General features: G+C 38.2%; 1 protein-coding gene across 1 annotated transcript in view; it reads left to right on the top strand.

The window, feature by feature from the left end:
- The window catches only part of SEC62 (SEC62 homolog, preprotein translocation factor), a gene marked incomplete at both ends in the record, with an annotated part of 31820 nt that extends 18179 nt beyond the window's left edge, over positions 1-13641 (top strand). The window contains 3 exons of the mRNA XM_080696080.1: positions 3164-3224; positions 6238-6357; positions 13172-13641. Of these exons, the coding sequence (XP_080552206.1) occupies positions 3164-3224; positions 6238-6357; positions 13172-13641 (651 nt within the window). The remainder of the gene's footprint in view (positions 1-3163; positions 3225-6237; positions 6358-13171) is intronic.
- Between the last annotated feature and the right edge of the window lie 2509 nt (positions 13642-16150).

Here is a 16150-nt window from a genome sequence, read left to right as displayed (position 1 = left end):
TTTTGTGGTGGTGTAGTAGCCTTCCATGAAGACTGCTTAATATAGTCACTTAGCCAACATAAAAACATTAGCTATATACTAGCCATTGAGCTGTTGAGTTTTAAGATGTACCCTTTTTTGCTATACTGATACTAAAGTAGTGTATATGCACTCACACATACAAAATAATAGTTCCTAGGGCTATATGCTTGAAATTCTTGGAAAGCTTTTTTAAAGATATGTGCTCTAGGCTCATTCTAGACATACTTGATATGAGTATCTCTGGGGAATGGAGAAGCATCTGTATAAATTGTCCTCAGATAATTCTAGTGGTTAAGAACCTTGCTTAATGCCTAGCATGCATGTGGCCCTAAGTTCATTTTCCAGTATTGGAATTAAAAAAAAAAAAAAAAAAACCCTTGGTTAAGAACCATTATAATAGAACACTACATATCTTTCCTAAGGTGAGAGCTAAAATACATTGTTAAACATTGAGCATCATCTATATGTCAAACATTCTTTGCACTTGAAGCGCTTACAGTCGTATCAAAGACACAAGCATATAAACATGAATGGGTGTGAGAACACTTATTAGGAATAGTGAATTTAATCAAGAAGGGTAAGTAGGGTCTAGAGACTCTGGACACTTGCGCTCAGCCTGGGAGGCTGACTGGCAGGTTGCCCAGGGCACCAGGAAGGCGATACAGATCTATTAGGGAAGAAAACAAGCTGAGCAAAAGCTTGGGTGCTTGCCATCATGAAAAGACCAAAGTTCATTTTGTAGAAACCACCATGCACTCCAAAATTATTAAAATTGGGGAAATGTGTTTCTCTTTTAATGTGTTATTTTAGAATAGAACTGGCAGAGGTATGTCTCTGCACTGCTTCCCAGGAAAAATGTATAGAGTTAAAGAGAGTTAAAGTAGAATCCTGGGTGTTACAAGAACCAAACTAGAACTAGGAAATAGAAGAGTTGTTATTTATGGAAATTAAGAAACAAAACTAAGTTGTGGATGATGATTTGAGCATAGCTCTAATCTGAATGATGTTCCATTGTATAAAGTAATAGCATTAAAACTAAGTTTTAAAGCGATGGTTCCCTATTTATGGTCTATAAACCCTTCATAGAGGGCTAAACAATGAAATTATTGCAGGGAGTCATGGAATCTTTTGTTCACCAAGCATGACCTTTATAATTTTTGTGTGTGTGTTGTCAGTGGGAGAGAAAAAGGTGAAGGTTAGAGCTGCTGAATCTTAATCAGGCCTGACTAGAATCTTAATTGTGTTCTTAGCCCAAACTGATTAATTATCATGTTAGGGTTGCATGGGGAAAGAAGGGTTAATGATTGCTGGTACTTCGGTTGAATAAAAAGTGATTTACACATGAACAGATCATTGAATGCATGTAAATATGTACAAAATGTTACCAAATTTTTTTCTAACTGAATGGATGCCAGAACTGCTACTAGTGAAGGAAAGGTCTTTGGAATTTCTTTACTTTAGATAGTAATTCTTCTATGTTTTTTTTTTAAAAAAAAAAAAAAAAAAAGGTCACTGACTGTTTTAGAGGTTCTGTAATTTAGAATTAAACGTTAATGTTGGGTGTGGTGGCCCAGGCCACCTACTCAGGAGGCTGAGGCAGGATTACAAATTCAATCCAGGCCAGCCTGGGCAATGTAGTGAGACCTTTTCCTAAAAGTAAAAATATAAAGAGTTGAGCTGCCGGGTGTGGTGGCACATGCTTGTAATCCTAGCATTTGGGAGGCTGAGACACAGACAGGAGGATTGCGGTTCGCAGACAGCCTCAGCTACTTAATGAGGCCCTTTGCAACTCAAAAAGACCCTGTTTCAAAATAAAGAATAAGAAATAGGTCTGGAGATGTATGTAGCGCAAAGTAGAATGCCCCTGGGTTCCATCCCCAGTACCATACACACACAAAAAAAGTTGACCTGAGTGTGATGGCACATACCTGTAATCTCAGTACTTGAGAGGATTATAGGCTTGAGGCCAGCCTCAATAATTTATAGAGATTCGAAGCAATTTATCAAGACCCTGTGTCAAAATAAAAAAGGTGGGGATTGTAGTTCTGAGGTAGAACATTCCTGGATTCAATTTCCAGTACCAAAACCTTTTTTCTTTTTCTTTTCTTTTCTTCTTTTTTTTTTTTTTTTTTTTTTTTTTTTTAAGGTACTGGAGGTGGAACCCAGGGGCTTTTCTACCTCCGGGCTATACTCTCAGACCTATTTTATACTTTATTTAGAAACAAGGACTCACTAAGTTGCTGAGAGCCTCAGTAGCCAAAGCTGGCTTCGAGCCTGTGCGATCCTCCTGTCTCAGCCTCCCAAGTGCTGAGATTACAAGCGTGCGCCAACACGCCCGGCTTGTACCAAAAACATTTTAAAATAAATAAAAAAGGGTTGGGAAACTCAGTGTGATTTCACATGCCTATAATCCTGGTACTTGGGAGGCTATAAGGTTTGAGGCAACTTGCAGAGGTATGTGTGCGTTGCTTCCCAGGAAGAATGTGTAGAGTAAAATAGAGTTGAAGTCGAATTCTAGGTGTTAGAAGAACCAATTTGGAAGGACAATAAAGAGTTCTAGTCAAAATAGAACTAGGACATAGAACAGTATTGTTATTTATGGGAAGAAACAAAACTAAGTTGTGGATGATGATTGAGCATAGCTGAAGTTATTTAGTGCAACCCTGTTTCAAAATAAAATAGGGCTGAGCCGGGCGTGCTGGCGCACAGGGAGGCTGAGACTGGAGGATCGCGGTTCGCAAACAGCCTCAGCTGCTTAGTGAGGCCCTCTGCAAATCAGTGAGACCGGTTTCAAAATAAAGAATAAAAAATAGGGCAGGGGGTATAGCTCAGAGGTCAAATGCCTCTGGGTTCCATCCCCCGACCCGCAAAAAAACAAAACAAAAATAAAATAGGGCTGAGAGTGTAGCTCAGAGGTAGAACCATTCCTCTTGCCCTTGGTTTAATCTTCAGTATTAAAAACATACATAATTACAGACAGACAGACAGACAGACAGACAGACAGACAGAGCACTTGCCTGGCATACATGAGGACCTGTTCAATCCTGAGGTACTGTTTAATCCTCAGTACCACAAGAAAGAAAACTTTACTTTTTAATAGTACCCTGGAACTTTTAACACTGAGGTTTCTTGATTCTTCTAGGTTTATGTGTGGATCTATGACCCAGTTCACATTAAAACATTTGTCATGGGATTAATTCTTGGTAAGTAGCTTTAAAGTACAATCTAGCCGGACGTGGTGGCACACGCTTGTAATCCCCACACTGGGGAGGCAGAGACAGGAGGATCGCGCAGGTTCGAAGCCAGCCGGGCTGGCTTAAGAGACCCTGTTTCCAAAAATAAAATAGGTCCAGGAGTGTAGCCTGGAGGTAGATGGGCTTCCAGGAACCCCAACACCACCAAAAAAAAAAGTACAATCTAAAATGTTGAAAAACAAAATGCAGCACCAGAAAGGAAAATACTTCTAAATTTAACATAAAATAATTACTGCTTAAAAGAGAGTATTCTTTAAATTTAGAAGGTAAATAATAAACTAAGGAAAACATTTGTAACACATTAAAACAAAGACTTTTAAGAGTTTAACAAAGCCCGGCATGGTGGCGCACACTTGTAATCCCAGCATTTGGGAGGCCAAGACCAGAGGATTGGGGTTCGTGGACAGCCTCAGCTGCTAAGTGATGCTCTTTGCAACTCAGACCCTGTTTCAAAATAAAGGGTAAAATATAGAGCTACAGGTGTAGCTCAGAGGTAGAGTGCCCCTGGGTTCCATCCCCATCCTCAATACCACACACACAAAAAAAAGTTAACAACCTGATAGAAAAAATGGTAAGGGTAACTCACAGATAAAACATTACAGTGGCCAATCCTCATGAATGATACTTAATCACACTCATGATAAATACAAAGTAAAGCACCAGTGATTAAGACGATTATAAAGTTTGACAATGAAGGTCTTAGGGGAAATAAAACCAACACTTTCCAACAATTGATGATTCTATTCATTGTTTTAATAGAGAGCACTTTGGCAACATCTTTCACTTTTTTTGTGAAAAAAATTACTGACCCAGCAATTCTACTTCTAGGAACTGATCCCATTTGTACATACAGTTGCATAAAGTGTATGCATTTGCATGTTATCTGATTTAATCTAGATCTCTCAGACTATTTTAATAGTATAATCTACCAAATGATCTTTCAAGTTTTAAAAGTCTATACCTTTTGTCCTAATAATTGTATATAAAGGAGTTTATTATGTAATGAAAGTTGCACAAATGCATATAGACAAGGAAATTGGCACAGTTCCTGTGTGTTATGGTGTTAAAACTGAAAATGCAAGTTCCTCAGTAGAAAAAGAGTGAATTAAATTACAGTATAATAGATAAAACATGCAGCTTTTAAAGACTTAGGATACATGGTGGGAAAGATACGTAGACTAGATTAATTATGCCTGGTGTGGTGGTACACTCTTGTAATCCCAGTATTTGAGAAGCTGAGATAGCAGGACAGTCTCAGCAAGTAGTGAGACTCTCATCACCTAGTGAGACCCTGTTTTAAAATTTAAAAATAGGGCTAGAGAGCTGGGCAAGTGGCGCATGCTTGTAATCCTAGTACTTGGGAGGTTGAGACAGGAGGATGGCAGGTTCATGGCCAGCCTCAGCTACTTAGTGAGGTCCTCTGCAACTTAGACCCTGTTTCAAAATAAAGAATAAAAAATGGGGCTAGAGGTGTCACTTGGAGGTAGAATGACCCTGTGCAGGGGGGGAAAATCAGGCTGCGAGTATAACTCAGAGGTAGAATCCCCCAGGACTCAATCCCCAGTACCAGAAAAAAAAAATGTGTGTGTGTGTGTGTGTGTGTGTGTGTGTGTGTGTGTGTGTGTGTGTCTGTGTGTGTGTGTGTGTGTGTGTTTGCTTATTTGGAGAATAAATTTCATATTCCATGTGGCTAGTGTTAATTATGTGTAGGCAGGCTCTGATAATGCAAATAAGTTTAATAGTAGGTAACTGAGGAGCGGCACAAGAATTAGACTTATTCTTCACAATACCTTTTGATTTTTTTTAAACATGGTTATTTTTCTAAGGGTAGAGATAGGTGGGAAAGAATGATTTAACGACTAGAAAAAATAATTATTTAAGTAAAGATTGACCGATATGATATCATAGGATCCTAATTTAAAAAACATTTGTGATGAATTTGAAACTCAAAGTCCAACTAGTTAATAGCTCCTGATTATTTACCTTGTACTAGTCACTTTATAAAATACATATAATGTCTTCTTTCATCTTTGCAACATTAATGAACAGACACTTATTAAATGTAACTTGGCCTCAAAAGGGGATAAGTAATTTGCCCACAGTTACTTATGAATGATAGAGCTAGAATTTGAATCCTACTCTAAAGAACTAATAACCAGGCTTCAGACTTCTTGTAATTTATTCATATGGCCTCTATTTACTTGCCAAAAAATTGGAGATGCTTGTATACAGTTTTACTAATTTTAAAAATGCTATGGCAGAATCATCTTGTGATCTTTTTAAGTCTGGATGTCAGAGCTACACCCCAGAATCAGAAATCCTTAGGGTAGGGTCTTTGGAATCTTTTTTTTTGTTTGTTTTTAGATTTGATTTGTTACTTCTTTAAGCTCTCCTAGCCAGTAGACAGGTACCCTAATATTAAAAAAATAATAATATAGATAAAGCTTGAAAATGAAAACAGTTGATATTTAAGGAATAGTTTTGAATTTCTAGACAGCATTTTTTCTAATGAAATTAATGTAGACTAGAAAATTTCTAATCTAATTTAAGAATCCTGCTTAAAAATTTAGGTTAAATAATAACTTTCTCATGATGGTCATGCTGGCGCATGCTTGTAATCCCAGCACTTAAGAGGCTGAGACAGGAGGATCGCACAGGTTCAAAGCTACTTAGTGAGGCTCTCAGCAACTTAGTGAGACCCTGTTTCCAAATAAAGTATAAAGTAGGTCTGGGAGTATAGCCTAGAAGTAGAAAGCCCCTGGGTTCCACCCCCAGTACCACACACACAAAAAAAAAAAAACCCCACAACTTTCTCATAATTGACTATCTTTTACTTATAAGGTGTTTCATGTTTATTTTGTACTGTTTTTGCCCTAAGAAATATGTTTACTTTATTACAACGAAGCTCTTTAAATTTTCATTCTCAAAGTTACCTATTTAACTTTGTCATTTCTTATTCCAGTGATTGCAGTAATAGCAGCCACCCTCTTCCCTCTCTGGCCAGCAGAAATGAGAGTAGGTGTTTATTACCTGAGTGTGGGCGCAGGCTGTTTTGTAGCCAGCATTCTTCTCCTTGCTGTTGGTAAGTATTAGTAGTAAGACTGACCTCAGTAAGGTCAATATTGAGCAGTTGAGACTATAATTTGGGGATTCAGTAAAGCTTAGCAGTAGAATTAACAAGTAAATCAAGAAATACATGATCTTGCCGGGCATGGTGGCATACGCTTGTAATCCCAGCATTTGGGAGGCTGAAACCAGAGGATTGCAGTTCGTGGATGGCCTCAGCTACTTAGGCCCTCTGCAACTTAGTGAGACCCTGTTTCAAAATAAAGAATAAAAAAATAGGGCAGGGGATGTAGCTTGGAGGTCAAATGTCCCTAGGTTCCATCCCCAGACCCACAAAAAATAAAATAAATATATGATCTGACTTTCTGGGTCAAATTCCAAAACTGACTCAGATTTTATTAAATTGGATCTAATTGGAAGAAAAATAATTTACTATATTTATTTACTTACTTTTTTTTTTTTTTCCAGTACTGGGGATTGAACCCAGAACCTCTGATCTATAGTCCCAGCCCTATTTTTTATCCATTATTTTGAAACAGGGTCTCACTAAGTAGCTGAGGCTGGCCATAAACCTGCAACCCTCCTATCTCAGCCTCTGATGTACTGGGATTACAAGTATGTGCCACCACCCGGCTTACTATATCTTTTTAATTTATTTTTATTAACATTACATATGATTAATGAATCAGCTGATACATTAGGAGTATAATGTGATGTTTCAGTACATGCATACGATCTGGAATGATTAAATCAAGCTAATTAATATATTTATCACCTTGTTTTACCTGTCATTTTTTTTATGGTAGGACATTTGAAATTTATCCTTTTAGTTGTTTTAAAATAAAAGTATATAATTATTACATCTACAAGTAGGTGTACAGCCTACTTGTACACCTACAAGTGTACACTTGTACTTGTAGCTACAGCCAGGCGTGGTGGCGCACGCTTGTAATCCCCGTGCTTGGGAGGCGGAGACAGGAGGATTGCACAGGTTTGAAGGCAGCGTGCTGGCTTAAGAGACCCTGTTTTCAAATTTTAAAAAAGTATAAAAATAGGTTTGGGAGTGTAGCCCGGAGGTAGAAGGGTTTCCAGGAACCCCAGTACCACCAAAAAAAAAAAAAAAAAAAAATTGCTACAGCCGCTGGGCGTGGTGGCACACATTTGTAATTTCAGAACTTGGGAGCCGGAGACAGGAAGATTGAAGGTTTGAAGTCAGCCTCAGCAACTTAACAAGGCCCTCTGGAATGAAGTGAGACTTATTTCCAAATAAATAAAATTGGGTGGGGATATAACTTGAAGGTAGAATGCCCCTAAGATCAATCTCCTGTACCAAAAAATACTGTTATGGCAATATTTTTGTAGTAGTTAGCTATTTATTAGAATACTACAGTGAAAAAAATAATAAAGATGAGGGGTTTTTTTTTTTTTTGCCTATTTAATGAGGAAGATTTTCCCCCCTTTGGTATTGGGGATTGAACCCAGGGGCATTCTACCTCCAAGTTATACCCCCAGCCCTATTTTTTATTCTTTATTTTGAAACAAGGACTCACCAAGTTGTAGAACGCCTCACTAAGTAGCTGAGGCTAGGTGCAAACCTGTGAACCTCCTGTCTCAGCCTCCCAAGTTTATAAGCATGTGCTACCATGCCTGGCTCAGGAAAATGTGAATTAAAATGTAATTAAAATGTGAGTTAATAATCATAACAGCAAGGAATATTTGACTGGAAATGCACCCAAATGTGAATAGTGGTAATAGTTACGATTTTAGCTTTTTTATTTATACTTATGTATATTTTTCTACAAAAAAAATGTTAATTGGGGAAAATAAGAAACATTACCTAAAATTCTTGACTTGGAAGTTTTTCTTTTATAGACTAAATAGCACTAATTTTTTACCATGAGAAAGATGATTAACATTATCTAAAACTGTCTAATTTTAATTATATTTAATTATTTGATCCATCTGGAGTTTATGTTGCTCTGTGATATGAAGTTCTGATTATTTTCCCTATGTGACCAGATTGATTTTTCCACTAAATCATAAGAATACTATTTTTTTTTTTTTTCGATACTGGGAATGGAACCCAGGGGCATTCTACCTCTGAGCTACACCCCCAGCCGTATATTTTATTCTTTATTTTGAAACAGGGTCTCACTGAGTTGCAAAGGGCCTCATTAAGTAGCTGAAGCTGTCCACGAACCACGATCCTCCTGTGTCAGCCTCCGAAAGGTGGATTACAAGCATGTGCCACCATGCCCGGCCTAGATTTTTTTTTTTTTTTTTTTTTTTTTTTGGTGGATCTGGGGATGGAACCCAAGGGCATTCTACCACTGAGCTACACCCCCTGCCCTATTTTTTATTCTTTATTTTTGAAAAAGGGTCTCACTGAATTGCAAAGGGATTACAAGCATGTGCCACCTCGCCCGGCTAGAATACTATTTTTTTGTAGTGGTGTAAAGTTATTCCACTTATCTTTAATTAAACCAGTATTTGCAGTAATTTATAATTGTATTGTTTTTCTCTTTAAAATATTGTTTTTCAAAGTTGCTATGGATTTAAATATGCCTTATGAGCTGGATATGGTGGTATGCACTTATAATCCCAGAACTTGGGAACCTGAGACAGAAGGATTGCAAGTTCATGGCCTCAGCAACTTAGCAAAGTCCTTCAACTTAGTGAGACCATCTTTCAAAAAATAAAAAGCAAAATCCGAGCGTGGTGGTGCATGCTTGTAATCCCTGCGCTTGGGAGGCTGATACCACAGGATAGTGGTTTGCGGACAGCCTTAGCTACTTAGTGAGGCCCTGTTTCGAAATAAAGAATAAGAAGGGCAGGGTGTAGTTCAGAGGTCAAATTCCCTTAGGTTCTATCCCCAGACCTGTAAAAATAAGTAAATGAATGAATGAATAAATAAGTAAATAAATAAATAGAATAAATAGGCTAGGAGTGTAGCTCAGAGATAGAATGCCTCTGGGTTCACTGCCCATTAACACACACAGATATACATGCATGCATTATGGATCAAATAGTCTTGCAAATTAAAGTAGGAAACAAACCCAACACTTAATGTTGATTCTGTTAAAAAAGGTAGTTCCAAGTATTCTTTGAAATAGTTTTGATCTGAGCTGGGCGTGGTGGTGCATGCTTGTAATACCAGCATTTGGGAAGCTGAGACAGAAGGATCGCGGTTCATGGACAGCCTCAGCTAGTGAGGCCCTCTGCAACTCGGTAAGGCCCTGTGTCAAAATAATATTGATCTGTAGCTCATTTACAAACTGGATATTACTCCTATTTTCTGTAAAGTACTAAATATTATTCAAAATTATATTTGGTATTACTTTGTTGTTTTTTTGGTTTTTTTTTTCTGGAAGTCCTACCACCAGGCTACAGTCCTACGGGCTACACTCCCAGATCTATTTTATACTTTTTTATGAGGAAACATAAATGGTCTTTTTTATGAGGAAACATTATGGTCTCTGAAGCCAGCGCCGCTGGCTTCGAACCTGCGCGATCCTCCTGTCTCCACCTCCCAAGCGCAGGGATTACAAGCATGAGCCACCACGCCCGGCTTGGTATTACTTTGAATATGCATTGTTTATATCACCATTTGAAATAAGACTTTTGAAGTCAGGTTTGGTGGTGCACACCTCCTAGTATTGGGAGGCTAAGACATTTTGTGCCATTTCTATATTGCTTTTTTGTGGATTCTACTTAAGGTTTCATACTATGAACCATCTCTTTTACAACCATATAAAACCCATCACAGCATCATAATTGTATATGGAGGAAAAAAAATGTGCAGCCTCCTTAAAATTTGTAGCCAGGTGCAGTAGCCCACATCTGTAATTCCAGTAACTGAGAGGCCGAAACAGAAAGATCACAGGTTCGATGCCAGCCGTAGCAACTTAGCAAGACCCCGTTTGAAAAAAAAGGGAACTGGACATGGTGGCATACACTTGTAATCCTAGTATTTAGGAGGCTGGGACAGTAGTATCAAGCAAGTTCAAAGCCGCTAGCCTCGGCTACTTAGTGAGGTCCTCTGCAACTCAGTGAGACCCCATTTTCAAATAAAATATAAAATAGCTCAGAGGTAGAAGGCCCTGGGTTCCATCGTCAGTAACACACACACACACACACACACACACACACACACACACACACACACACACACACAAAGACTGGATTTGTAACTCAGAGGTAGAATTCCCTGTGTTCAATCCCCAAGTATCATTAAAAATTTCTTTTTTTGGCCGGGCGTGGTGGCGCACGCTTGTAATCCCCGCACTTGGGAGGCAGAGACAGGAGGATCGCGCAGGTTCGAAGCCAGCTGCACGCGCTGGCTTAGGAGACCCTGTTTCCAAATAAAAATGTAAAAATAGGCCTGGGAGTGTAGCCCGGAGGTAGAAGGGCTTCCAGGAACTCCAGTACCACAAAATAAATAAATATTTCTTTTTGGAGCTAGGTATGGTGGCTCGCGCTTGGGAGGTGGAGACAGGAGGATTACGCAGGTTCAAAGCCAGCTGCGCTGGCTTAAGGGATCCTTTTTCCAAATAAAAAAGTATAAAATAGGTCTGGGAGTGTAGCCCGGAGGTAGAAGGGTTTCCAGGAACCCCAGTACTACCAAAAAAAATTATTTTTTCTTTTTGGTTGGGCATGGTGGCACTCACTTGTAATTCCAGTAGTTGGGAGGCTGAGAGAGGAGAATCTGGGTATGTGACCAGCCTCGGCTACTTACTGACGCCCTCCGCAGCTTAGTGAGACCCTGTTTCAAAATAAAAAATAAAATTGGGCTGGGGATGTAGCTCAGAGGTAATATGCCCCTGGATTTAATCTTCAGTACGGCAAAAAAAAAAAAAGAATTCTTTTTGGTTTATTATCAGTTTTTATCTATCAGTGGAATTTATTCTTAATTCATAATTTTAATTTTATCTTTTCTGTTATGCTACAAAATATTTTAATATGTAGTATTTTACTATATTTATATTTTTATGAAAATTCAAGTACTTTATAAATGAGGTAGTTTACTTATAAGTACTTATTTCTTTCTTTCTTTCTTTCTTTCTTTCTTTCCTTCCTTCCTTCCTTCCTTCCTTCCTTCCTTCCTTCCTTCCTTCTTTCTTGATGGTACTGGCGGTGGAACCCAGGGGCTTTTCTACCTCTGGGCTATACTCCCAGACCTATTTTATATTTTATTTGGAAACAGGGTCTCACTAAATTGCTGAGGCTAGCTTTGAACCTGTGCAATCCTCCTGTCTCAGCCTCCCAAGCGCTTTTTTGTATTTTTTTGTGGTACTGGGGATGGAACCTAGGGCATTCTGTCTCTGAGCGATACCCTTAGCCCTGTTTTTGACTCTTTATTTTGAAACAGGGTCTCACTAATTTGCAGAGGGCCTCACTAAGTAGCTGCTCATGAACAACAATCCTATCTCACCCTTCCAAATGCTGAGATTACAAGCTTGCACCACCACGCCCTGCCAACATTATATTATTTCTTAATATTGAGAGTTGGTCCTAAGTAAGCAAAAATTGTAAAATTTACTTGATTAATAAAAACAAAAATAATTAGAAGTCAGGCATGGTGGCGCATACTTGTCATCCCAGGAGGATCACAGGTTCATGGCCAGCCTCAGCTACTTAGTGAGGCCCTCCACAACGTAGTGAGACCCTTTTTTAAAATAAAGGATAAAAAATAGGGCTGGGGCTGGGGCTCGGGTAGAATGCCCCTGGGTTCCATCCCCAGTACCACAAATAAAATAAAAGAAAAAAGAAGATGGAATTTTGTAAATGCTAGGATTCTTTACCCAAGTCTGACTTACTGAAACTATTATACATGTGGGGACCACAGAAATGTTTTCATTTTTCACTTCTTTTAAAATCAGTAGAGCCGGGCTTGGTAACTCATGCCTGTAATCCCAGTACTTGGAAGGCTGAGACAGGAGGATTGCAGGTACTAGGACAGCCTCAGCAAGTAGTGAGACTCTTAATTAACCTAGAGAGACCCTGTTTCAAAATAAAATAATAAAAGGGCAGAAGGTGTAGCTTGGAAATAGAAAGCACCTGGGTTCAACCACAGTACCATAAAAATGAACTATAAAATAAAGCTATGCCATATTATTTTCATATTTGTATCATATTTAAAATGCAATTTGAGTAATTTTTTTAATAGAGAAAGCATTCTACAAATGGGAAAGTACCTAGAGTCTAGGAAAGTCATGATGCAGCCCTGCTTCTTAAGATATCCTTCATTTCTTACATTTTTTTTTTCTTACACCATGATCTCATGAATGTTTAATCTCCCAAATGATGGCTGTATTTCTTGAAGTATAACATCGCAAAGTATATAAATCCTAGGAGTATACCCATGAAACAGCACCCAGATGAAAAAAGCAATTTTTTGAGAGTGCCATCATAGCATTTTACCCTCAAGTTCAGGGCAGAATGCTCTACTCTGAGAATATTGTGATAGCTGCTAAACTAGTTAGGATTTAAATACTCATATTTAGCTGGGCGTGGTGACACACACTTGTAATCCCAGTACTCGGGAGGCTGAGACTGAAGGATCACAGGTTTGTAGCCAACCTCAGCTACTTAGTGAGATCCTCTGCAATTACTGAGACTCTGTTTCAAAATAAAAAGAATAAAAAATAAGGTTGGAGGGGGTGTCATAGAGGTAGAATCCCCCTGGTTTCACTCCCCAGTTTGGCAAAAAAGGAAAGAAATGTGCATATGAAACTAAATGTTTCCCAGCTTTTATTTAAAAATATTATCTCTTCTGAGCCAGTGCTTGAATTATTCAGCTGGAGAATTACTCAATTTTTTTCTGCCCACAGCTCGCTGCATTCTGTTTCTCATCATTTGGCTCATAACTGGAGGAAGGCACCACTTTTGGTTCTTGCCAAATCTGACTGCTGATGTGGGCTTCATTGACTCCTTCAGGCCTCTGTACACTCACGAATACAAAGGACCAAAAGCAGACTTAAAGAAAGATGAAAAATCTGAAACCAAAAAGCAGCAAAAGTCTGACAGTGAGGAAAAGTCAGACAATGAGAAAAAAGAAGATGAGGAAGGAAAAGTAGGACCAGGAAATCATGGAACAGAAGGGTCAGGTGGAGAGCGGCACTCAGACACAGACAGTGACAGGAGGGAAGACGACCGGTCCCAACACAGTAGTGGAAATGGGAATGATTTTGAAATGATCACGAAAGAGGAACTGGAGCAGCAAACAGATGGGGATTGTGAAGAGGAGGAGGAGGAAGACAATGGTGGAGAAACGCCTAAACCTTCACATGAAAAGTCATAATCTGACTAACTCGAGAACTGAATAAGTGCAAGAGGTTGGATTTTCTATGTTGGCTGATCATCATAGTACACACACGGCATTTGTAGCATTCTTTAAATCCATTTACTGAAGTGTATTTGACATCCAAACAGTTAATTTCATTTTATAGAATGTTGGTACTATTACTGGTACAGTCAAAAGCCATTAATGTTTTATCCATTTGATAATTTTACAATAAATAGATCTCATTCATTTGATAGTTATCAAATGCATTTTTCCAGTGACATTTAGATTAAGGGCATTTTTGGTAGTTTTATGGCTTTTTACTGTTAGACTAATAAAAATAACTTTAGAAGGAATAAAGAAATTCCAGTGTTTTCAGATTATGCAGAGTTACATATGTAGCCATTTCACCTTTTTTTAAAAATGGATGAAATGTATAAACTCATTGTTCTTGATAGTTATGCTTTTGTTTTTCATGATAAAATTATACCAGGAAGTTTTTTTTTTAAGATTCTGAGTTAGCAGATTTCAAAAACATTTTGTGGAAACAAGCCAACTAGTAACACTGCAACAGCACTTTTAGTTTAGCTACAAATTCTTTTTCAACTTAGGAAATCCAAGCTGAATTGTACCTTTGATTCAAAGAGAGGTGGTCATCTCCAGCCGAGTGAGCAGCATTGGTTGGAAGGTGATGGCTTTCCTTCCTTCTTCCCTATCACTTTGTCGTAAAGTATAGTGTATTCTGTACATAATTTACGAATAAAACAAACATTTTATTTTAATTGTTACTTATTATTTAGACATTTCGCAACACTTAAATTTGTAAAATTAAGACCATGTAAAGACATGTTTTTAGAGAAGTGGGAGTTTGGATAACCACCGAATCTGTGATCTTTCTACAGCAGCTTCAATTTTGTGCCAACATTCCATGTATTTGAATATGAGTAAAAATTGATCCTTATTAAATAAGAGCAGACTTAAAGTAGCCATTTGTACGCCTTAATGTTCATTTCGACTTATTTTGAATCTTTACATTCAGAAGTGGATATTGTATCAGACCAGGAAGCACTGCTATGAAAGATAATTTACTGTTCTAAAATGTCAATTTAAAATAAAGAATACAAAAGAACACCAATGGACTCTAATTGCTTCAAACTAGTTTTACAGCTTGATTTATTATAGATCTTAGGAAAATCTTGTTTGAAGACAGGCATGGTGGCACAGGCTTGTGATCCTAGCATTTGGGAGGCTGAGACAGGAAGATCGCAGTTTGCAGATAGCCTCACCTACTACTTGGCCTTTTCCAACTCAATGAGACCCTGTTTCTATTATTTTATTTTGAAACGGGGTCCCACTACCCTGTTTCAAATTAGACCCTGTTTCAAAATAAAATAATAAGAGCCAGGCGTGGTGGTGCACGCTTGTAATCCCAGCATTCGGGAGACTGAAACAGGAGAATTGCGGTTCTCAGCCAGCCTCAGCTACTACTTAGTGAGGCCTTTTGCAACTCAGTGAGATCTTGTTTCAAAATAAAGAATAAAAAATAGGGCTGAGAAAAAAAATAATTAAGCTGAGGGTATAGCTTGAAGGTAGAATGCTCCTGAGTTCTATCCCCAGCAAAAAGACCAAAAAAAAAAAAAAAAATCTTGTTTACATACAAACTTAATTATTCCTTGGCGCTATCCTTTTTTTTTTTTTTTTTTTTTTTTTTTTGGTACTGGGGATTGAACCCAGGGGCATTCTACCTCTGAGCTATACCCCCAGCCCTTTTTTTTTAAATTATTATTATCATTTATTTTGAAACAAGGTCTCACTGAGTTGCAGAGGGCCTCACTAAGTAGCTGAGGCTGGCTTTGAACCTGCAGTCCTCCTGTCTTAGCATCCCACGTACTGGGATTACAAGCGTGCGCCACCTCTCCCGGCTTCTTGGAGCTACACTCTCACAGACTAATGAAATGATTTTCCTAAGTCCCAGAATAATTTGATTTGTAGTTGAGATAGGTAATGTTTTTATTTTCTATTGTCTGTCTCCTGTTTGACTAAAGATTTTAAATTCTTCTAATTGTAAAAAAATATATAAATTTTCTGTATATTGACACATCCTTTTGAGCATGGCATGACTATAGTATTCCCTGTAAGCGGACAGAAATGCAGCTCCTTGGTGTTAATGCAGCTCTTACGGCGGCAGTCATTTAATTTTAGCAAATGTTCATTGATTTTAGTGCCTAGTATTCTGCCCTCATGTTTGCAGAGCTTTGCTGCTTTATTTCCACAGTAAGAATATGTATAATTATAGCTTCTGAGTTTCCTAAGCACCAGTAATATTAAGACCTATTTTGGAGTGTAAAGTGTTTCTCAAAATTGGTTTTGTTAACCTCTGCTACTGTGTTAATACGCAGGCACTCAATGTTTATCTAAAGTTCTTTATAGTGCATGTACCATGCAGTCTTAAAAGACATGTGCAGCGTGGCAGACAGGAAGGTCAGCTTCTTATTGATGTGTGGATTCCTACAGAATAGTAGTACAA

This window comes from Muscardinus avellanarius (assembly GCF_963383645.1).
Source record: "Muscardinus avellanarius genome assembly, chromosome: 5".
NCBI lineage: Eukaryota > Metazoa > Chordata > Mammalia > Rodentia > Gliridae > Muscardinus > Muscardinus avellanarius.
The sequence above is the reverse complement of the archived record's forward strand: the minus strand, read 5'-3'. Positions and strand labels throughout refer to the sequence as shown.